Genomic DNA, 24,643 nt, shown 5'->3' on the forward strand with positions numbered 1-24,643 from the left:
GGTTACCGTGCTGGGAGAGCGGCCGGCGTCTGAGTGACGTGCGGCCGCTCGGTTATCACCCCCCTGCTGGGAGAGCGGCCGGCGTCTGAGTGACGTGCGGCCGCTCGGTTATCACCCCTGCTGGAAGAGCGGCCGGCGTCTGAGTGACGTGCGGCCGCTCGTTACAGTGCAGAGTACTGGTACATTGGCTGGGCGAGCGGCCGGCGTCTGTGAGTGACGTGCGGCCGCTCTCTCGTTCAGCGGGGTCTCTGTAAGCGGCGGGCAAAGCAGCGGTAAAAATAAATGCTTTCCCACACAGCAGGGCGGCAGCGTGAGCTGACCGCCCTGACCCCCCCCCACCATACCTTAGTGTCGCACTTCTGTAAGCTCCGTCCAGATTGTGACGGGGCTTCCATCCTGGCTGTGACGGGGCTTCTTACTGTAAGCACCGTCCAGTTTTCAGCTCTCCTCCTGGCTGTGACGGGGCTTGTAATCTCCGTCCAGTTGCAGTAGGAGACAGTCTGCCTGTGGCTGTGAGGGTGCTCTTTGTGAGGACCGACACGCCATGCGCTGTCTTGTAGCGCCTGTGGCTGTGAGGGTGCTCTTTGTGAGGACCGACACGCCATTCGCTGCCCGTGCAGCGGCACTATCCCGGACCCATGTTTTTCCAGAAACTGGGAAGGGATGTGCTAAGTGTAAAAATAAAAATTAAAAATAAAAATTTAAAAATAAAAATCCAAGTGTGGATATACCACAAGCCTTGTTCGTGCTGTGAGCACCGAAAAAACACTGAGGTCGTACACTGAGGTACTCGGGGATATGGAGGGGGGGGAGGGTCCTAAATTTGAATATTCAGTGCCCTTGTTCGGCTACGCCCGTCCATATCCCAAGAGTACTCCAGTGACCCCTAGTGGATGATAAAGAAAAAGAGCTCAGTGTTACTCCTGATAGGTCAGTAACATACAGCATGTATAACATGTTATACTGATGATGATATAGTAATAAAGAGCTCAGTGTTACTCCTGATAGGTCAGTAACATACAGCATGTATAACATGTTATACTGATGATGATATAGTAATAAAGAGCTCAGTGTTACTCCTGATAGGTCAGTAATATACAGCATGTATAACATGTTATACTGATGATGATATAGTAATAAAGAGCTCAGTATTACTCCTGATAGGTCAGTAACATACAGCATGTACAACATGTTATACTGATGATGATATAGTAATAAAGAGCTCAGTATTACTCCTGATAGGTCAGTAACATACAGCATGTATAACATGTTATACTGATGATGATATAGTAATAAAGAGCTCAGTATTACTCCTGATAGGTCAGTAACATACAGCATGTATAACATGTTATACTGATAATGATATAGTAATAAAGAGCTCAGTATTACTCCTGATAGGTCAGTAACATACAGCATGTATAACATGTTATACTGATAATGATATAGTAATAAAGAGCTCAGTATTACTCCTGATAGGTCAGTAACATACAGCATGTATAACATGTTATACTGATGATGATATAGTAATAAAGAGCTCAGTATTACTCCTGATAGGTCAGTAACATACAGCATGTATAACATGTTATACTGATGATGATATAGTAATAAAGAGCTCAGTATTACTCCTGACAGGTCAGTAATATACAGCATGTATAACATGTTATACTGATAATGATATAGTAATAAAGAGCTCAGTATTACTCCTGATAGGTCAGTAACATACAGCATGTATAAAATGTTATACTGATGATGATATAGTAATAAAGAGCTCAGTGTTACTCCTGATAGGTCAGTAATATACAGCATGTATAACATGTTATACTGATGATGATATAGTAATAAAGAGCTCAGTATTACTCCTGATAGGTCAGTAACATACAGCATGTATAACATGTTATACTGATGATGATATAGTAATAAAGAGCTCAGTGTTACTCCTGATAGGTCAGTAACATACAGTATGTATAACATGTTATACTGATGATGATATAGTAATAAAGAGCTCAGTGTTACTCCTGATAGGTCAGTAACATACAGCATGTATAACATGTTATACTGATGATGATATAGTAATAAAGAGCTCAGTATTACTCCTGATAGGTCAGTAACATACAGCATGTATAACATGTTATACTGATGATGATATAGTAATAAAGAGCTCAGTATTACTCCTGATAGGTCAGTAACATACAGCATGTATAACATGTTATACTGATGATGATATAGTAATAAAGAGCTCAGTGTTACTCCTGATAGGTCAGTAATATACAGCATGTATAACATGTTATACTGATGATGATATAGTAATAAAGAGCTCAGTATTACTCCTGATAGGTCAGTGACATACAGTATGTATAACATGTTATACTGATGATGATATAGTAATAAAGAGCTCAGTATTACTCCTGATAGGTCAGTAACATACAGCATGTATAACATGTTATACTGATGATGATGATGATGATGATATAGTAATAAAGAGCTCAGTGTTACTCCTGATAGGTCAGTAACATACAGCATGTATAACATGTTATACTGATGATGATATAGTAATAAAGAGCTCAGTATTACTCCTGATAGGTCAGTAACATACAGCATGTATAACATGTTACACTGATGATGATGATGATATAGTAATAAAGAGCTCAGTATTACTCCTGATAGGTCAGTAATATACAGCATGTATAACATGTTATACTGATGATGATATAGTAATAAAGAGCTCAGTGTTACTCCTGATAGGTCAGTAACATACAGCATGTATAACATGTTATACTGATGATGATATAGTAATAAAGAGCTCAGTATTACTCCTGATAGGTCAGTAACATACAGCATGTATAACATGTTATACTGATGATGATATAGTAATAAAGAGCTCAGTATTACTCCTGATAGGTCAGTAACATACAGCATGTATAACATGTTATACTGATGATGATATAGTAATAAAGAGCTCAGTGTTACTCCTGATAGGTCAGTAACATACAGCATGTATAACATGTTATACTGACGATGATATAGTAATAAAGAGCTCAGTATTACTCCTGATAGGTCAGTAACATACAGCATGTATAACATGTTATACTGATGATGATATAGTAATAAAGAGCTCAGTATTACTCCTGATAGGTCAGTAACATACAGCATGTATAACATGTTATACTGACGATGATATAGTAATAAAGAGCTCAGTATTACTCCTGATAGGTCAGTAACATACAGCATGTATAACATGTTATACTGATGATGATATAGTAATAAAGAGCTCAGTATTACTCCTGATAGGTCAGTAACATACAGCATGTATAACATGTTATACTGATGATGATATAGTAATAAAGAGCTCAGTGTTACTCCTGATAGGTCAGTAACATACAGCATGTATAACATGTTATACTGATGATGATATAGTAATAAAGAGCTCAGTATTACTCCTGATAGGTCAGTAACATACAGCATGTATAACATGTTATACTGATGATGATATAGTAATAAAGAGCTCAGTGTTACTCCTGATAGGTCAGTAACATACAGCATGTATAACATGTTATACTGATGATGATATAGTAATAAAGAGCTCAGTGTTACTCCTGATAGGTCAGTAATATACAGCATGTATAACATGTTATACTGATGATGATATAGTAATAAAGAGCTCAGTATTACTCCTGATAGGTCAGTAACATACAGCATGTATAACATGTTATACTGATGATGATAATAAGAATTTACTTACCGATAATTCTATTTCTCGGAGTCCGTAGTGGATGCTGGGGTTCCTGAAAGGACCATGGGGAATAGCGGCTCCGCAGGAGACAGGGCACAAAAAGTAAAGCTTTAGGATCAGGTGGTGTGCACTGGCTCCTCCCCCTATGACCCTCCTCCAAGCCTCAGTTAGGATACTGTGCCCGGACGAGCGTACACAATAAGGAAGGATTTATGAATCCCGGGTAAGACTCATACCAGCCACACCAATCACACTGTACAACCTGTGATCTGAACCCAGTTAACAGTATGATAACAGCGGAGCCTCTGAAAGATGGCTCACAACAATAATAACCCGATTTTTGTAACTATGTACAAGTATTGCAGATAATCCGCACTTGGGATGGGCGCCCAGCATCCACTACGGACTCCGAGAAATAGAATTATCGGTAAGTAAATTCTTATTTTCTCTATCGTCCTAGTGGATGCTGGGGTTCCTGAAAGGACCATGGGGATTATACCAAAGCTCCCAAACGGGCGGGAGAGTGCGGATGACTCTGCAGCACCGAATGAGAGAACTCCAGGTCCTCCTTAGCCAGGTTATCAAATTTGTAGGATTTTACAAACGTGTTTGCCCCTGACTAAATAGCCGCTCGGCAAAGTTGTAAAGCCGAGACCCCTCGGGCAGCCGCCCAAGATGAGCCCACCTTCCTTGTGGAATGGGCATTTACATATTTTGGCTGTGGCAGGCCTGCCACAGAATGTGCAATCTGAATTGTATTACACATCCAACTAGCAAAAGTCTGCTTAGAAGCAAGAGCACCCAGTTTGTTGGGTGCATACAGGATAACAGCAAGTCAGTTTTCCTGACTCCAGCCGTCCTGGAACCTATATTTTCAGGGCCCTGACCACATCTAGCAACTTGGAGTCCTCCAAGTCCCTAGTAGGCGCAAGACACCACAATAAGCTGGTTCAGGTGAAACACCGACACCACCTTAGGGAGAGAACTGGGGACGAGTCCGCAGCTCTGCCCTGTCCGAATGGACAAACAGATATGGGCTTTTTTGAGAAAAAAAACCACCAATTTGACACTCGCCTGGTCCAGGCCAGGTCCAAGAGCATGTTCACTTTTCATGTGAGATGCTTCAAATCCACAGATTTGACTGGTTTTAAACCAATGTGTTTTGAGGAATCCCAGAACTACGTTGAGATCCCACAGTGCCACTGGAGGCACAAAAGGGGGTTGTATATGCAATACTCCCTTGACAAACTTCTGGACTTCAGGAACTGAAGCCAATTCTTTCTGGAAGAAAAATCGACAGGGCCGAAATTTGAACCTTAATGGACCCCAATTTGAGGCCCATAGACACTCCTGTTTGCAGGAAATGCAGGAATCGACAGAGTTGAAATTTCTTCGTGGGGCCTTCCTGGCCTCACACCACGCAACATATTTTCGCTACATGTGGTGATAATGTTGTGCGGTCACCTCCTTTCTGGCTTTGACCAGGGTAGGAATGACCTCTTCCTGAATGCCTTTTCCCTTAGGATCCGGCGTTCCACCGCCATGCCGTCAAACGCAGCTGCGGTAAGTCTTGGAACAGACATGGTACTTGCTGAAACAAGTCCCTTCTTAGCGGCAGAGGCCATAAGTCCTCTGTGAGCATCTCTTGAAGTTCCGGGTACCAAGTCCTTCTTGGCCAATCCGGAGCCATGAGTATAGTTCTTACTCCTCTACGTCTTATAATTCTCAGTACCTTAGGTATGAAAAGCAGAGGATGGAACACATACACCGACTGGTACACCCACGGTGTTACCAGAACGTCCACAGCTATTGCCTGAGGGTCTCTTAACCTGGCGCAATACCTGTCCCGTTTTTTGTTCAGACGGGACGCCATCATGTCCACCTTTGGTAATTCCCAACGGTTTACAATCATGTGGAAAACTTCCCTATGAAGTTCCCACTCTGCCGGGTGGAGGTCGTGCCTACTGAGGAAGTCTGCTTCCCAGTTTCCATTCCCGGAATGAAACACTGCTGACAGTGCTATCACATGATTTTCCGCCCAGCGAAAAGTCCTTGCAGTTTTTGCCACTGCCCTCCTGCTTCTTGTGCCGCCCTGTCTATTTACGTGGGCGACTGCCGTGATGTTTTATCCCACTGGATCAATACCGGCTGACCTTGAAGCAGAGGTCTTGCTAAGCTTAGAGCATTATAAATTTACCCTTAGCTATATTTATGTGGAGAAAAGTCTCCAGACTTGATCACACTCCCTGGAAATTTTTTCCTTGTGTGACTGCTCCCCAGCCTCTCGGGCTGGCCTCCGTGGTCACCAACATCCAAAACTGAATGCCGAATCTGCGGCCCTCTAGAAGATGAGCACTCTGTAACCACCACAGGAGAGACACCCTTGTCCTTGGATATAGGGTTATCCGCTGATGCATCTGAAGATGCGATCCGGACCATTTGTCCAGCAGATCCCACTGAAAAGTTCTTGCATGAAATCTGCCGACTGGAATTGCTTCGAAGGAAGTCACCATTTTTTTTACCATGGCCCTTGTGCAATGATGCACTGATTTTGGGAGGTTCCTGACTAGCTCGGATAACTCCCTGGCTTTCTCTTCCGGGAGAAACACCTTTTTCTGGACTGTGTCCAGAATCATCCCTAAGCACAGGAGACTTGTTGTCGGGATCAGCTGCGATTTTGGAATATTTAGAATCCACCCCTGCTGTTGTAACAGTATCCGAGATAGTGCTACTCCGACCTCCAACTGTTCCCTGGACTTTGCCCTTATCAGGAGATCGTCCAAGTAAGGGATAATTAAGACGCCTTTTCTTCGAAGAAGAACCATCATTTCGGCCATTACCTTGGTAAAGACCCGGGGTGCCGTAGACAATCCAAACGGCAGCGTCTGAAACTGATAGTGACAGTTCTGTACCACGAACCTGAGGTATCCTTAGTGATAAGGGCAAATTTGGGACATGGAGGTAAGCATCCCTGATGTCCCGGGACACTATATAGTCCCCTTCTTCCCGGTTCGTTATCACTGCTCTGAGTGACTCCATCTTGATTTGAACCTTTGTAAGTGTTAAAATTTTTTTAGATTTAGAATAGGTCTCACCTAGCCTTCTGGCTTCAGTACCACAATATAGTGTGGAATAATACCCCTTTTCTTGTTGTAGGAGGGGTAATTTAATTATCACCTGCTGGGAATACAGCTCGTGAATTGTTTCCCATACTGCCTCCTTGTCGGAGGGAGACCTTGGTAAAGCAGACTTCAGGAGCCTGCGCAGGGGAAACGTCTCGACATTCCAAACTGTACCCCTGGGATACTACTTGTAGGATCCAGGGGTCCTGTACGGTCCCAGCGTCATGCTGAGAGCTTGTCAGAAGCGGTGGAACGCTTCTGTTCCTGGGAATGGGCTGCCTGCTGCAGTCTTCTTCCCTTTCCTCTATCCCTGGGCAGATATGACTCTTATAGGGACGAAAGGACTGAGGCTGAAAAGACGGTGTCTTTTTCTGCAGAGATGTGACTTAGGGTAAAAAACGGTGGATTTTCCAGCAGTTGCCCTGGCCACCAGGTCCGATGGACCGACCCCAAATATCTTCCTTTATACGGCAATACACCTTTGTGCCGTTTGGAATCTGCATCACCTGACCACTGTCGTGTCCATAAACATCTTCTGGCAGATATGGACATCGCACTTACTCTTGATGCCAGAGTGCAAATATCCCTCTGTGCATCTCGCATATATAGAAATGCATCCTTTAAATGCTCTATAGTCAATAAAATACTGTCCCTGTCAAGGGTATCAATATTTTTAGTCAGGGAATCCGACCAAGCCACCCCAGCTCTGCACATCCAGGCTGAGGCGATCTCTGGTCGCAGTATAACACCAGTATGTGTGTATATACTTTTTATGATATTTTCCAGCCTCCTGTCAGCTGGCTCCTTGAGGACGGCCCTATCTATAGACGGTACCGCCACTTGTTTTGATAAGCGTGTGAGCGCCTTATCCACCCTAAGGGGTGTTTCCCAACGCGCCCTAACTTCTGGCGGGAAAGGGTATACCGCCCATATTTTCTATCGGGGGGAACCCACGCATCATCACACACTTCATTTAATTTATCTGATTCAGGAAAAACTACGGTAGTTTTTTCACATCCCACATAATACCCTCTTTTGTGGTACTTGTAGTATCAGAAATATGTAACACCTCCTTCATTGCCCTTAACGTGTGGCCCTAATAAGGAATACGTTTGTTTATTCACCGTCGACACTGGATTCAGTGTCCCTGTCTGTGTCTGTGTCGACCGACTAAAGTAAACGGGCGTTTTAAAACCCCTGACGGTGTTTTTGAGACGTCTGGACCGGTACTAATTGTTTGTCGGCCGTCTCATGTCGTCAACCGACCTTGCCGCGTGTTGACATTATCACGTAATTCCCTAAATAAGCCATCCATTCCGGTGTCGACTCCCTAGAGAGTGACATCACCATTACAGGCAATTGCTCCGCCTCCTCACCAACATCGTCCTCATACATGTCGACACACACGTACCGACACACAGCACACACACAGGGAATGCTCTGATAGAGGACAGGACCTACTAGCCCTTTGGAGAGACAGAGGGAGAGTTTGCCAGCACACACCAAAAACGCTATAATTATATAGGGACAACCTTATATAAGTGTTTTCCCTTATAGCATCTTTTTTATATATTTCTAACGCCAAATTAGTGCCCCCCCTCTCTGTTTTAACCCTGTTTCTGTAGTGCAGTGCAGGGGAGAGCCTGGGAGCCTTCCCTCCAGCCTTTCTGTGAGGGAAAATGGCGCTGTGTGCTGAGGAGATAGGCCCCGCCCCTTTTTCGGCGGCCTCGTCTCCCGCTCTTAACGGATTCTGGCAGGGGTTAAATATCTCCATATAGCCCCCGGAGGCTATATGTGAGGTATTTTTAGCCAAAAATAGGTTTTCATTGCCTCCCAGGGCGCCCCCCTTCCAGCGCCCTGCACCCTCAGTGACTGCCGTGTGAAGTGTGCTGAGAGGAAATGGCGCACAGCTGCAGTGCTGTGCGCTACCTTAAGAAGACTGAGGAGTCTTCATGCCGCCGATTCTGGACCTTCTTCTTGTTTCAGCATCTGCAAGGGGGCCGGCGGCGAGGCTCCGGTGACCATCCAGGCTGTACCTGTGATCGTCCCTCTGGAGCTAATGTCCAGTAGCCAAAGAAGCCAATCCATCCTGCACGCAGGTGAGTTCACTTCTTCTCCCCTAAGTCCCTCGTTGCAGTGATCCTGTTGCCAGCAGGACTCACTGTAAAATAAAAAACCTAAGCTAAACTTTTCTAAGCAGCTCTTTAGGAGAGCCACCTAGATTGCACCCTTCTCGGCCGGGCACAAAAATCTAACTGAGGCTTGGAGGAGGGTCATAGGGGGAGGAGCCAGTGCACACCACCTGATCCTAAAGCTTTACTTTTTGTGCCCTGTCTCCTGCGGAGCCGCTATTCCCCATGGTCCTTTCAGGAACCCCAGCATCCACTAGGACGATAGAGAAATAGTAATAAAGAGCTCAGTATTACTCCTGATAGGTCAGTAACATACAGCATGTATAACATGTTATACTGATGATGATATAGTAATAAAGAGCTCAGTATTACTCCTGATAGGTCAGTAATATACAGCATGTATAACATGTTATACTGATGATGATATAGTAATAAAGAGCTCAGTATTACTCCTGATAGGTCAGTAACATACAGCATGTATAACATGTTATACTGATAATGATATAGTAATAAAGAGCTCAGTATTACTCCTGATAGGTCAGTAACATACAGCATGTATAAAATGTTATACTGATGATGATATAGTAATAAAGAGCTCAGTGTTACTCCTGATAGGTCAGTAACATACAGTATGTATAACATGTTATACTGATGATGATATAGTAATAAAGAGCTCAGTATTACTCCTGATAGGTCAGTAACATACAGCATGTATAACATGTTATACTGATAATGATATAGTAATAAAGAGCTCAGTATTACTCCTGATAGGTCAGTAACATACAGCATGGATAACATGTTATACTGATAATGATATAGTAATAAAGAGCTCAGTATTACTCCTGATAGGTCAGTAATATACAGCATGTATAACATGTTATACTGATGATGATATAGTAATAAAGAGCTCAGTATTACTCCTGATAGGTCAGTAACATACAGCATGTATAAAATGTTATACTGATGATGATATAGTAATAAAGAGCTCAGTGTTACTCCTGATAGGTCAGTAACATACAGTATGTATAACATGTTATACTGATGATGATATAGTAATAAAGAGCTCAGTATTACTCCTGATAGGTCAGTAACATACAGCATGTATAACATGTTATACTGATGATGATATAGTAATAAAGAGCTCAGTATTACTCCTGATAGGTCAGTAACATACAGTATGTATAACATGTTATACTGATGATGATATAGTAATAAAGAGCTTAGTATTACTCCTGATAGGTCAGTAACATACAGCATGTATAACATGTTATACTGATGATGATATAGTAAAAAGAGCTCAGTGTTACTCCTGATAGGTCAGTAACATACAGCATGTATAACATGTTATACTGATGATGATATAGTAATAAAGAGCTCAGTGTTACTCCTGATAGGTCAGTAACATACAGCATGTATAACATGTTATTCTGATGATGATATAGTAATAAAGAGCTCAGTATTACTCCTGATAGGTCAGTAACATACAGCATGTATAACATGTTATACTGATGATGATGATATAGTAATAAAGAGCTCAGTGTTACTCCTGATAGGTCAGTAACATAAAGCATGTATAACATGTTATACTGATGATGATGATGATGATGATATAGTAATAAAGAGCTCAGTATTACTCCTGATAGGTCAGTAACATACAGCATGTATAAAATGTTATACTGATGATGATATAGTAATAAAGAGCTCAGTGTTACTCCTGATAGGTCAGTAACATACAGTATGTATAACATGTTATACTGATGATGATATAGTAATAAAGAGCTCAGTATTACTCCTGATAGGTCAGTAACATACAGCATGTATAACATGTTATACTGATGATGATATAGTAATAAAGAGCTCAGTATTACTCCTGATAGGTCAGTAACATACAGTATGTATAACATGTTATACTGATGATGATATAGTAATAAAGAGCTTAGTATTACTCCTGATAGGTCAGTAACATACAGCATGTATAACATGTTATACTGATGATGATATAGTAATAAAGAGCTCAGTGTTACTCCTGATAGGTCAGTAACATACAGCATGTATAACATGTTATTCTGATGATGATATAGTAATAAAGAGCTCAGTATTACTCCTGATAGGTCAGTAACATACAGCATGTATAACATGTTATACTGATGATGATGATATAGTAATAAAGAGCTCAGTGTTACTCCTGATAGGTCAGTAACATAAAGCATGTATAACATGTTATACTGATGATGATGATGATGATGATATAGTAATAAAGAGCTCAGTATTACTCCTGATAGGTCAGTAACATACAGCATGTATAACATGTTATACTGATAATGATATAGTAATAAAGAGCTCAGTGTTACTCCTGATAGGTCAGTAACATACAGCATGTATAACATGTTATACTGATGATGATATAGTAATAAAGAGCTCAGTGTTACTCCTGATAGGTCAGTAACATACAGCATGTATAACATGTTATACTGATAATGATATAGTAATAAAGAGCTCAGTGTTACTCCTGATAGGTCAGTAACATACAGCATGTATAACATGTTATACTGATGATGATATAGTAATAAAGAGCTCAGTGTTACTCCTGATAGGTCAGTAACATACAGCATGTATAACATGTTATACTGATGATGATATAGTAATAAAGAGCTCAGTATTACTCCTGATAGGTCAGTAACATACAGCATGTATAACATGTTATACTGATAATGATATAGTAATAAAGAGCTCAGTGTTACTCCTGATAGGTCAGTAACATACAGCATGTATAACATGTTATACTGATGATGATATAGTAATAAAGAGCTCAGTGTTACTCCTGATAGGTCAGTAACATACAGCATGTATAACATGTTATACTGATAATGATATAGTAATAAAGAGCTCAGTGTTACTCCTGATAGGTCAGTAACATACAGCATGTATAACATGTTATACTGATGATGATATAGTAATAAAGAGCTCAGTATTACTCCTGATAGGTCAGTAACATACAGCATGTATAACATGTTATACTGATGATGATATAGTAATAAAGAGCTCAGTATTACTCCTGATAGGTCAGTAACATACAGCATGTAGAACATGTTATACTGATGATGATATAGTAATAAAGAGCTCAGTGTTACTCCTGATAGGTCAGTAACATACAGCATGTATAACATGTTATACTGATGATGATATAGTAATAAAGAGCTCAGTATTACTCCTGATAGGTCAGTAACATACAGCATGTATAACATGTTATACTGATGATGATATAGTAATAAAGAGCTCAGTATTACTCCTGATAGGTCAGTAACATACAGCATGTATAACATGTTATACTGATGATGATATAGTAATAAATAGCTCAGTATTACTCCTGATAGGTCAGTAACATAAAGCATGTATAACATGTTATACTGATGATGATATAGTAATAAAGAGCTCAGTATTACTCCTGATAGGTCAGTAATATACAGTATGTATAACATGTTATACTGATGATGATATAGTAATAAAGAGCTCAGTATTACTCCTGATAGGTCAGTAACATACAGCATGTATAACATGTTATACTGATGATGATATAGTAATAAAGAGCTCAGTGTTACTCCTGATAGGTCAGTAACATACAGCATGTATAACATGTTATACTGATGATGATGATATAGTAATAAAGAGCTCAGTGTTACTCCTGATAGGTCAGTAATATACATAATAACAGTGTGGTCACGTTTGTATCACTGTGATAATAAGCAGGAGACGGCAATATTTGCTCCTAGTTTACCAGTAATTGCGGTGGTTAGCCGACACATTTGTAATACTGTGTAATTGTGAGCTAGTAGCTGGTACTGGTATCTGGTTATACTCCATGGACTAAATAAATTTTATTTTGCAGTGAACTCTGCGTTGTATATTCATTTTATATATGAGGGCCGCTGTATACATGAAATCTGCAGATGTATTCTAAATCTATGTATGATATTGTAACGCAGCGTAATATCATATACTGTATGTTTTCCACACAGCATATCCATTATTAGTGTATAACTATATAGATGTCCCATACACATACACTGTACGCTGTTCTCTCCTCTCCGTCTTCTATTATCTATCCAGCGTTCCTTTCAGGTGTCACACACACAGTATATATTTGATATTGGTGAAATGATCTCTATCTCACAGAGCAGATGAGATTACATTGTATGCACACTTCAATATAAGGCAGCGGTCACAATATAGATTACTATTTCATCTCATTAGAATATGGTCTGTTCAGCCTTCATATTAAACTCCATATTAGTTACATTTCTTAAAGGTTCCACGACACGGATTCAATGGAAATAATAACAGGTATATTTCAGTGTAAGGTGGCGGCCATATCGCCGCTGACGCGTGCTTCGTGAGGAACTTGATCACAGGCAAACCCGACTGTAATCCCCAGCAGGGATAAATTCAAAACAGATGGCCAATCGGAGTTAAGTTGTTATGTCACATGATAATGTCCACCAATCACGCGTCCCTCATATGAATCAAGGGAGATGCAAAGACCTTTAGTTGTATACAGCGTCTCTGACACCATTTGACTAATTCCTCCAATCCTGTCCCTCTCGTTTTACGTATTTACCGGGAGACGCACGCAATAGGAGATACACTGTCTTTCCGTAGTTTCTTACACGTCTCCATGCGGTCATCGCTTACATCATACATAAGAAGAATGGTAATTAGTGTAATTATGATTGGTATATTTGTATAAATGGATATCTCTTGCAGAATATTCTACATTATTATACCAAGATTGTATTGAATCGTTCATTTTAGGAGTATACATTACGTCTAATATTCCCCATTCATATACATATATTACATTCAAAGTGGTGAATATAATGATTTATATAATTATTACATGATCGTAATATTAATAAGTCAATTGGTTCCTTAAATTTTTGTTATTAAAACTACTGTAAATCAATCTAGTAGATATACAATATACCTACAAATAACAGTCGGTGTTTATAGGATATATTAACCGTTTTGTTATAATCGTACAGTAGTGACTAATTGAGAAAATTGAGTAATATGTGTAGTAGTGTGTGACTGATCAGTGACAGTAACTCATATATAATAAAGACATAGAAATAAATAAGTGATCCTAAACGTGTCAGTGAAGAAGAAATGATTTAAGTGAAATATTGGATAAGTAATTATCAAAACCATAGTACATAATCAATGATACATCAGATCATAAAAGTGAAAAATCAGTGAAGTGTGAGGAGATAAGAAGAGGGTGATACAGAAGTGCACAGCGCAAAGCAAAATCCGTGCAAATTACTATTTACTGTCATGATCCAGTGTAGTATGGAGTTTATTCATTTTAGATTAATTATCGTGATCCAGTGTGATAAAGAGAAGAAAATATATCACTATATTGTATTATTATAACTGGATGCATCACTGGTGTATTCCTGTAAATGGTTCCAGGAGATTCTATTCTCTTTATGGAATAATTCATGTTATTAATCGATAGTTTAATGACATAAAAGGACCACGTGTCTCCAGTATGGTATAGTTCACAATAATAATACAAGTACATATATATTATGTGTATAATTCTGGAGATTCCTTAGATCTGATATTTGAAGGATGCCGGATTCAGGACCAGTTAAGAGACATTTTCCGGTGTGTGATGCATCTCTACAATGACATCTGTTCTGTTCGTTAGGACCCTTCGGGGTCTGGCTGTCCATCAGAAAAATCATTTTTGTTTCTAATTTTAAAAGCTCCTTATCCACATGCCCAGCTCTTATTCCAGGACAGATACGTTTCACCCTGAAAGCGGTCAATCCCTTCGGGTTTCCATTGCGAAGGGACAGGAAATGATTGGCCACTGGAGATAATGATTTACATTTCATTTTGTCTTGTCTTGTCTGGCGTTCCTAATGCTTCTTATGTGTCCAAGAAGTCTACTTGAAAAAGTCCCTTTGGTTTTGCCAATGTAAATGTTATGACAGGGGCACGTGAGCAGATAGACCGCACCTATGGATCCGCAGTCTGTGGAACGGTCCGGTCACTGGATGACTGAGCGTTATAAGGGGAGGGGGGGGAGGGACTGAGCGTTATAAGGGGAGGGGGGGAGGGACTGAGCGTTATAAGGGGAGGGGGGGAGGGACTGAGCGTTAAAAGGGGAGGGGGGAGGGACTGAGCGTTAAAAGGGGAGGGGGAGGGACTGAGCGTTATAATGGGAGGGGGGGAGGGACTGAGCATTATAAGGGGAGGGGGGGAGGGACTGAGCGTTATAAGGAGAGCGGGGAGGGACTGAGCGTATAAGGGGAGGGGGAGGGACTGAGCGTTATAAGGGGAGGGGGGAGGGACTGAGCGTTATAAGGGGAGGGGGGGAGGGACTGAGCGTTATAAGGGTAGGGGGGGAGGGACTGAGCGTTATAAGGGGAGGTGGAGGGACTGAGCGTTATAAGGGGAGGGGGGGAGGGATTAATAGTTTAAGCTCTTTAATGCCTACCCCCCAGCATCATTCTAAACCAGGATCGGCAGTAACGACCACCAGCTGCTCTGGGACTACACTTCCCAGCATCTCCTACCATAATTTTTAGCATGCTAAAACTGTAACAGGACATACTGGGATGCGTATTTCAATACCAGTATACCAATATCCAATAGGATAAAAGAGGAAGGGACAAGTCATTCTTTCTTCAATATCAAATCGCAACAAAGTATCAAAGATAGGAAACGTGGCCGGTGGAATCTCTGCCAAATACCAATATCCATTAGTGGCATCACACAACCCTATAACGTAGGATTACACCGTAGATACGCAGGTGCAGTGTTATTAGTTACATACCTCTGGTGCAAAGTCAGCGATGTGGGTTTTCTCTTTCTCAAGTGCCGCCTGAGACACGAACATGGGGAAATAACAGTTCTCTACGCCCAGCTGCTTTATCCTGCCATCAAAGAAGTCTTGAATGGATTCCCAGATGGCAAATGCCCAGGGACGCAGCACGTAACATCCGCTGACATCGTAATATTCAATCATCTCAGACTTTGTGATCACCTGTGGGAGAGGTCAGGTTGTGAGAACAGTTCCAGCTGCCAGAATACAGTCTAGATGTGACGCTAGGACTGCTATAACCAATAACATGCTCTGCGTGAGCAGCCGGTAACAGGAGGTACCTAGAACACATCATCAGTCTGGCTGAGATTATTCTTCTGCTGTTATATACACGAGACTGGCCCCAGCTTACATTACCATTATCACACTTCCAGTCATGCTCTGGAACCCTTTCTTCTTCTAGGAACCCAAAGATCAATGTGTGATCATTCGGGGACAAAATGTGTTGTCATTCTAATTGTGTAATGTCCACAATTTACACACCCTGCAACACTAAGACGCGGGACACAGCAGCGATTTCCTGTCATGTGAATAAGCCCCGCTTTCCTCCACTTGATGACAGTACAGCGTAGAATTATTCTAATCGTGTTGTGTAACAGCCATAAGAAGAACGTCACGATTATAAGGCTACTGAGGGACTAATTGGCTTTTATGTTAATGTCTGGATGGGAGGGGTACAAGGGGCAAGAGGCATTCCCATGAAACGTTACCTGCGAGTACCAGTCAGCAAGATCTTCTTCTTTCTTGGCTTCCAGTCCCAGCCTAAAGGGAAAAAGAAAAGAGAAGCAAAAAAGTTTTGAAGACATAGTATAACAAAAATTAACTATTTACCACAACTACCAAGACTCACAACAAGAGAAGTAATACAGTAAGATGTGAAACATAAATGGACTAGAAGGAAAACAAAAAAAAGTAAAAAATACAAAAAAACACCTATAACAATATTCAATATATATTACTAGGTAAAAGACAAATGTATAATGCTTTTAGTAACTTATTTTTGCTATTTAAATGCACCCTAATATCTCCAGCGTTAAGACTCTCAATGAGAAATCCAGACATACCTGGTCTGTTTCTTAGGGCCCTGCCCCTCACCAGCTCCTTCCCCTGAAGAGCCATTCACGGGTTCCTTCTTCTGACTGTCGCCCTGTTTCGGCTGCTTGCTCTGCTTTTCCGACTTGTTCTCTTTGTCTTTCTGCTTCTTGTCCTCTTTTGGCTTCTTGTCCTCTTTTGGCTTCTTGTCCTCGGAGCCTGTGCCGGACACTGGCTTGTAATCTGTTCCAGTCAGGGCTTTGTATTGGGTCTTCAGGTCCAGAAGCTGTTTCACCGCAGCGTCCACCTTGTCCTGGTCAATAGACATACAACATAAACTGTAACAGCTTTCTAGACACAAAGCAGAATCGCACTACAGCTATGCGAGCCCTGGAACGCACTGTAAACGCTCTGAGGCAGAGCGTCTGTTACCTGAAATACAGATTATCCTCATACGTGCTAAACTCAGACATCAGAAAATAGGATTTGAATTACCTACAGGTAAATCCTTTTCTCGTAGTCCGTAGAGGATGCTGGGGTCCACGTTAGTACCATGGGGTATAGACTGGTACACTAGGAGCCACTGGCACTTTAAGAGTTTGAGAGTGTGGGCTGGCTCCTCCCTCTATGCCCCTCCTACCAGACTCAGTATAGAAACTGTGCCCGAGGAGACTGACAACTTCGAGAGAAGAAATACACAGATAGTGGCGAGATTCACACCAGCTCACACAAACGAGGTAAATCAAGCTAACCAGTTTGAAAACTCAGCAACTGCTGAACAAGAATACTTAACCAAGTAACAAGGCAGTACTTAACTAAGAACAAAGCAGTACTGAACTAAGTAACCACTGCAGTATCACGAAGCGCTAGGCGGGCGCCCAGCATCCTCTACGGACTACGAGAAAAGGATTTACCGGTAGGTAATTAAAATCCTATATTCTCTTACGTCCTAGAGCAGGGGCGGGGGAACCTCCAGCCCGCAGGCCGTATAAGGCCCGCAAAACTGTTTGTTCCGGCCCACCTGCTTGTGTGTCAGCGAGACGCAGCCGCTCAATCTGGTAGCGGCATGTCTCAGCTGTCAGGGCAGGGAGGAGAGCGCAGCTATATGTCCGGCGGCAGCGGTGGGTAGGATCTCAAACCAGCCGCCGGTTCGTGAGCCAATCAGCGCTCGCGGACTGGCAGCCAATCAGGAGCCGCTGCTGCCGGTCCGCAAGCTTTGATTGGCTCATGAACCGGTGGCTGATTTGAGATCCTACACGCTGAAGCCGCCCGACATAGCCACGCTCTCCTCCCTGTCCTGACCCCCTGACAGCTGGGACACACCGCCGCCGGAGCAGCAGCAGTGGTGAGCAGCACAGTGGAGTGTGGGGGGGGGGCATTTGTGTATCTGGCATTGTGGGGGCATTTGTGTTTCTGGCACTGTGGGGGCATTTGTGTTTCTGGCACTGTGGGGGCATTTGTGTTTCTGGCACTGTGGGGGCATTTGTGTTTCTGGCACTGTGGGGGCATTTGTGTATCTGGCACTGTGGGGGCATTTGTGTATCTGGCACTGTGGCGGCATTTGTGTATCTGGCACTGTGGCGGCATTTGTGTATCTGGCACTGTGGGGGCATTTGTGTATCTGGCACTGTGGGGGCATTTGTGTATCTGGCACTGTGGGGGCATTTGTGTATCTGGCACTGTGGGGGCATTTGTGTATCTGGCACTGTGGCGGCATTTGTGTATCTGGCACTGTGGGGGCATTTGTGTATCTGGCACTGTGGGGGCATTTGTGTATCTGGCACTGTGGGGGCATTTGTGTATCTGGCACTGTGGGGGCATTTGTGTATCTGGCACTGTGGCGGCATTTGTGTATCTGGCACTGTGGGGGCATTTGTGTATCTGGCACTGTGGGGGCATTTGTGTATCTGGCACTGTGGCGGCATTTGTGTATCTGGCACTGTGGGGGCATTTGTGTATCTGGCACTGTGGCGGCATTTGTGTATCTGGCACTGTGGGGGCATTTGTGTATCTGGCACTGTGGGGGCATTTGTGTATCTGGCACTGTGGGGGCATTTGTGTATCTGGCACTGTGGGGGCATTTGTGTATCTGGCACTGTGGGGGCATTTGTGTATCTGGCACTGTGGGGGCATTTGTGTATCTGGCACTGTGGGGGCATTTGTGTATCTGGCACTGTGGGGGCATTTGTGTATCTGGCACTGTGGGGGCATTTGTGTATCTGGCACTGTGGGGGCATTTGTGTATCTGGCACTGTGGGGGCATTTGTGTATCTGGCACTGTGGGGGCATTTGTGTATCTGGCACTGTGGGGGCATTTGTGTATCTGGCACTGCACTGGCATATGTGTATCACATCCCATTTTCATTGGCCACACCCATTTGTTGGCGCGGCACGCGCACTCAGTACCTCTAAGGGGCATAACTACTGGGGGGCATAACTACTGGGGGGCAGGGTCATTTTTAAGTTGATAATTTTTGTATGGCCCCCGAAGGATTTTATAAATGTTCAAATGGCCCTTGGTAGAAAAAAGGTTCCCCACCCCTGTCCTAGAGGATGCTGGGGTCCACATTAGTACCATGGGGATGTACCAAAGCTCCCAGAACGGGAGGGAGAGTGCGGAGGCTCCTGCAGAACTGATTGACTGAACTTCAGGTCCTCAGAGGCCAAAGTATCAAACTTGTAGAACTTTGCAAACGTGTTCGACCCAGACCAAGTAGCCGCTTGGCAAAGCTGTAAAGCCGAGACACCCCGGGCAGCCGCCCAGGAAGAACCCACCTTACGAGTAGAGTGAGCCTTGACAGACGTAGGACACTGCAATCCTGCCGTAGAATACGCATGCTGGATAGTGACCCTGATCCAGCGAGAGATCGTCTGCTTAGAAGCAGGACACCCAAGTTTCTTTGGATCACACAGGACAAACAGAGAGTCAGATTTTCTGTGACAAGCAGTCCTCTTCACATAGAACTGGCACCACAATAGGTTGGTTGATATGAAATGCCGACACAACCTTCGGAAGGAACTGCTGATGTGTCCGGAGCTCAGCTCTATCTTCATGGAAGATCAAGTCGGGGCTCTTACAAGACAAAGCCCCCAACTCCGACACACGTCTAGCAGAAGCTAAGGCCAACAAAGTGACAGGCTTCCACGTGAGAAACTTGACCTCAACGTCCTGTAAAGGCTCGAACCAATCCGGTTGGAGAAACTGCAGCACCACATTAAGATCCCAAGGTGCCGTTTGCGGCACAAAGGGAGGCTGGATGTGCAGAACCCCTTTCAAAAAGGTCTGAACCTCCGGGAGGGAAGCAAACCGTTTCTGAAAGAAAATGGTTAGGGCTGAAATCTGGACCTTTACGGATCCCAACCTCAGGCCCATATCCACACCGGCTTGTAGGAAGAGGAGAAACCGTCCCCGTTGAAACTCCACCGTAGGAAACTTCTTGGACTCAAACCAAGATACATACTTTTTCCAAATACGATGGTAATGTTTAGACGTTACTCCTTTCCTAGACTGTATCAGGGTAGGAATAACCTTGTTTGGAATGCCCTTCCGAGCTAATATCATGCGTTCAAACTCCATGCCGTCAAACACAGCCGCGGTAAGTCTTGATAAGCGAACGGCTCCTGCTGCAGCAGGTCTTCCGGAAGAGGCCTCGTCTCTTCTAGCAGTAGATCCAGAAGATCCGCTTACCAAGCCGTTCTTGGCCAGTCCAGAGCAATGAGGATCACCTGAACTCTTGTTCTCCTTATGAGTTTTAGAACTCTTGGGATGAGTGGAAGTGGAGAAAACACGTACACCGACTGGAACACCCACGGAGTCACTAGGGCGTCCACCGCAATGGCTTGCGGGTCCCTCGACCTGGAACAACACTGCCGTAGCTTCTTGTTGAGACGAGATGCCATCATGTCTATTTGAGGTACACCCCAAAGATCTGTTATTTCCGTGAACACCTCTGGATGGAGTCCCCGCTCTCCTGGATGGAGATCGTGTCTGCTGAGGAAGTCCGCTTCCCAGTTGTCTACTCCCGGAATGAAGACAGCCGACAGCGCCAACGCGTGTTTTTCTGCCCAGAGGATGATTCTGGTTACCTCTGACATTGCAGCTCTGCTTTTCGTTCCATCCTGTCGGTTTATGTAGGCCACTGTCGTTACATCGTCCGACTGAACTTAAATGGCTCGATCTCGCAGAAGATGGGCCGCTTGGAGAAGACCGTTGTAGACGGCTCTTAGTTCCAGAATGTTTATTGGTAGGTTGGATTCCAGGCTTGACCACTTTCCTTGGAAGGTAGCCACCAGAGGAGTGAAATCCTGGCTTTTGGCGACAGACGTATTCACTGGTGCATGTGTAGATGAGATCCCGACCACTTGTCCAAGAGATCCAGTTGCAAGGGCGGAGCATGAAACCTTCCGTACTGCAGAGCCTCGTAAGAGGCCACCATCTTCCCCAGAAGGCGAATGCACTGATGAACCGACACCTGGGTTGGCTTCAGGACATCCCGGACCATTGTTTTGATCACCAAGGCTTTCTCCTCCGGAAGAAACACCCTCTGCACTTCTGTGTCGAGAATCATTCCAAGAAAAGACAACCTCCTGGTTGGCTTCAAATGTGATTTTGGAAGATTCATGATCCAACCATGTTCCCCGTGAGAACAATGGACTGCAACAGCGTCTCCCGGGACGATGCCTTTATTAGTAGATCGTCCAGATATGGGATTATGGTTATCCCGTCTGCGGAGGAGAACAATCATTTACGCCATCACTTTGGTGAACACCCTCGGTGCCATGGAGAGGCCGAATGGCAGTGCCTGGAACTGAAAATGACAGTCCAACAGAGCGAATCGGAGAAAAGCCTGATGTGGCGGCCAAATCGGAATGTGGAGGTACGCATCCTTGATATCCAGGGATACCAGGAATTCTCCCTCCTCCAGACCTGAGATCACCGCCCACAGAGACTCCATTGTTTACTTGGAACTCCCTCAAAAAGGGGTTTAGCGACTTCAAGTTCAAAATGGGCCTGACCGAACCATCCAGTTTCGGTACCACGAAAAGGTTCGAATAATAACCTTTGTTTTGCAGATGTAGGATAGCCCTGTCTGGCAAGTCTGATTTGAAGAACCGGTAAGGTGGGAGTTCTTGAAACTCCAGCCTGTACCCCTGGGACAAAATATCCTGCACCCAAGGGTCCAGGCCGGATGACACCCAGGCATGGCTGAACCGTCTGAGCCTCGCCCCCACTGGCCCGACCTCCAGGCCGCGCGGTCTACCGTCATGCTGAGGAATTTTATGTACCCGAAGTAGGTTTCTGTTCCTGGGAACCAGCAGTAGCAGGTTTTTTTTATATTACCCGACCTCCTCTAAAGAAGGTGTTAGACGGCTTGGCCTTTCTTGCTTTGGCAGTCCGAAAGGACTGTGACGCAGCTGAAGAAAAAGGTTTCTTTGTAGCAGGTGCAGCTGAGGGAAGAAAAGGTGACTTACCCGCGGTTGCCGTGGAAATCCACGCATCCAACGCTTCCCCAAAGAGAGCCTGACCTGTGTAGGGTAGGTTCTCCACACCTCTCCTGGATTCCGCGTCAGAAGACCACTGGCGCAGCCAACGTCCTCTGCGAGCTGAGACAGACATGGAAGATATTCCTGCAGCCATCGTACCCAGGTCTTTCATGGATTCCACCATAAATCCTGGCAGAATCCTGTATGTTACGCAAGAACAATTCAACGTCACTTTTATCCATTGTATCCGAATTACTAAAGCTTTGGAAATCCATGCACAGGCAATAGTGGGACGTAGAATCGCCCCTGAAGCCGTGTATATGGATTTGAGCATAGTGTCAATCTTGCGATCAGCCGGCTCTTTTAAGGCAGTAGATCCTGGGACAGGTAAAACCACCTTTTTCGAGAGTCTGGATACAGACCCGTCCACTATGGATGGGTTTTCCCATTTTTTCCTATACTCCTCAGGGAAGGGGAAAGCAACCAGAACCCTTCTAGGGATCTGGAATTTTTTCTCCGGGTTTTCCCATTCTTTCTTAAATATAGATTTTAATTCCTTTGACACAGGGAAGGTTAGCGAGGCTTTCTTATTTTCAGTGAAGTAAGCCTCCTCAACCTGCTCAGGTGTTGTATCAGCAATACTCAACACATCTCTAATGGCCTCTATCAACAACTGCACCCCTTTAGCAAGAGATGCCGCCCCCCGCTGCACATCCCCGTCACCGTCTGCCGTGTCAGATCGGTATCCGTATAATCCTGCATAATCTGGGAAAGAGCATGTTTATGGAAACCTACAGAGAAGGGGGGGGGTGGGGGGGGTCCTGGGGTGACAGAACAGGACCAAACTGCCTTAGAGTTCTGTAAAACCTGAGTTGCAGATTCATTCTGTGCAACCCCTAGTAGAAATATGAGAATTATACCCTTGAGAGGCTAATCTCTCAGGCTCCCTTGCAGGGACCTGCGCTAAAACAGTGCAATCCTGTGTACATGGAGGACATATCCTCTGCAGCATATGACACAGAGTCCCTGGACATAGCTAAATGGAGACCACGGACACTACACACACACACACAGGGGAGGACAGACAGAGTTTCACCCCCAAGAATGGCAAGAGAGACACAGAGATTAGAGCCAACCCACACACAGCGCTTTTCATGTAAAGGGAGACCCCTACTAGCGCTGACTGTGCACCTTAATAGGTTACACAGTCTTAATGCAATCAACCCCCCACCCCCTTCTACAACCCCCTGGTACCGTCAGAGATAGCTGGAGTTGATGTGGAGGGACTTGCTCTCACTGACAGCGTTTCTGCAGGCAGGAAAATGGCGCTGAACGCTGCTCGAGATCCGCTCTGAGGAGAAGCTCCGCCCCCTTTCATGGCGCTGCTTCCCGCTCTCCTGTAGTTTATACTGGCCTGAGGAATCATGCTGGCAGCGATCCTGGGACCCCGACAGGCTGTGTGACCAGTGTAGGGTGTAGGCGCTGGCTCAGGGCGCTGCTCACAGCGCCGCACTATGTACCGCTGAGCCCCGGAGCACAGTTAGTACTGCGCTCCATACCCTATTGCCGCCATCTTCACACCGGGCCCCCCTGCTTGTTAGGGGTGTTGGTGACTGACTCGCCACTGATCTTCAGCTCTGTAAGGGGGTGGCGGCATGCTGCTGGGGTGAGCGATTCCCTGTGGCGGGAAACAATCTATCCCCTCAGGAGCTCAGTGTCCTGTCAGCGGAGATAGTGGCTCAGAAGCAGGGAGGCTGTTGCCAGCAGCCTTCCTATAAAATAATGAACTCTAAAAACAAACTTTACTAAAGAAGTTCTGTAGAGCTTCCCTAGCTGTGACCGGCTCCTCCGGGCACATTTTCTAAAGTGAGTCTGGTAGGAGGGGCATAGAGGGAGGAGCCAGCCCCACACTCTCAAACTCTTAAAGTGCCAGTGGCTCCTGGTGGACCCCGTCTATACCCCATGGTACTAATGTGGACCCCAGCATCCTCTAGGACGTAAGAGAAATGAACATTATGTATTGTACTAGAAGCATAGAGAATCTGGTAGCGCTATAGAAATGATTATCATACAGATGTGTACTGATGTGCTGCCTCTATTCTACCACTAGAGGAGCCTCACCAAGTAATGTATTTATCATAGGTTACGTTTTCCGCAGCGACGCATAGAGAACATCGAGTCATTCACATCAGTCCCCGCCCCAGGGGCATGGGTTCAATTTTAGGTAAACAGAGCACCCAGAGGAAACCAA

The 24,643-nt window shown here is 44.3% G+C and overlaps 1 protein-coding gene across 5 annotated transcripts in view; it reads right to left on the reverse strand.

Moving 5' to 3' along the window:
• The window catches only part of EPRS1 (glutamyl-prolyl-tRNA synthetase 1), a 362,185-nt gene that overhangs the window by 182,041 nt on the left and 155,501 nt on the right, over positions 1-24,643 (reverse strand). For all 5 annotated transcript variants that reach the window (XM_063919127.1, XM_063919126.1, XM_063919129.1 and 2 more), the window contains 3 exons: positions 16,941-17,221; positions 16,587-16,638; positions 15,829-16,038 (listed from right to left, as the gene is read on the reverse strand). In XM_063919127.1, coding sequence (XP_063775197.1) covers positions 15,829-16,038; positions 16,587-16,638; positions 16,941-17,221 — 543 coding nt within the window. The remainder of the gene's footprint in view (positions 1-15,828; positions 16,039-16,586; positions 16,639-16,940; positions 17,222-24,643) is intronic.

The sequence above is a fragment of the Pseudophryne corroboree genome, chromosome 4 (assembly GCF_028390025.1).
Source record: "Pseudophryne corroboree isolate aPseCor3 chromosome 4, aPseCor3.hap2, whole genome shotgun sequence".
In the NCBI taxonomy this organism is placed as follows: domain Eukaryota; kingdom Metazoa; phylum Chordata; class Amphibia; order Anura; family Myobatrachidae; genus Pseudophryne; species Pseudophryne corroboree.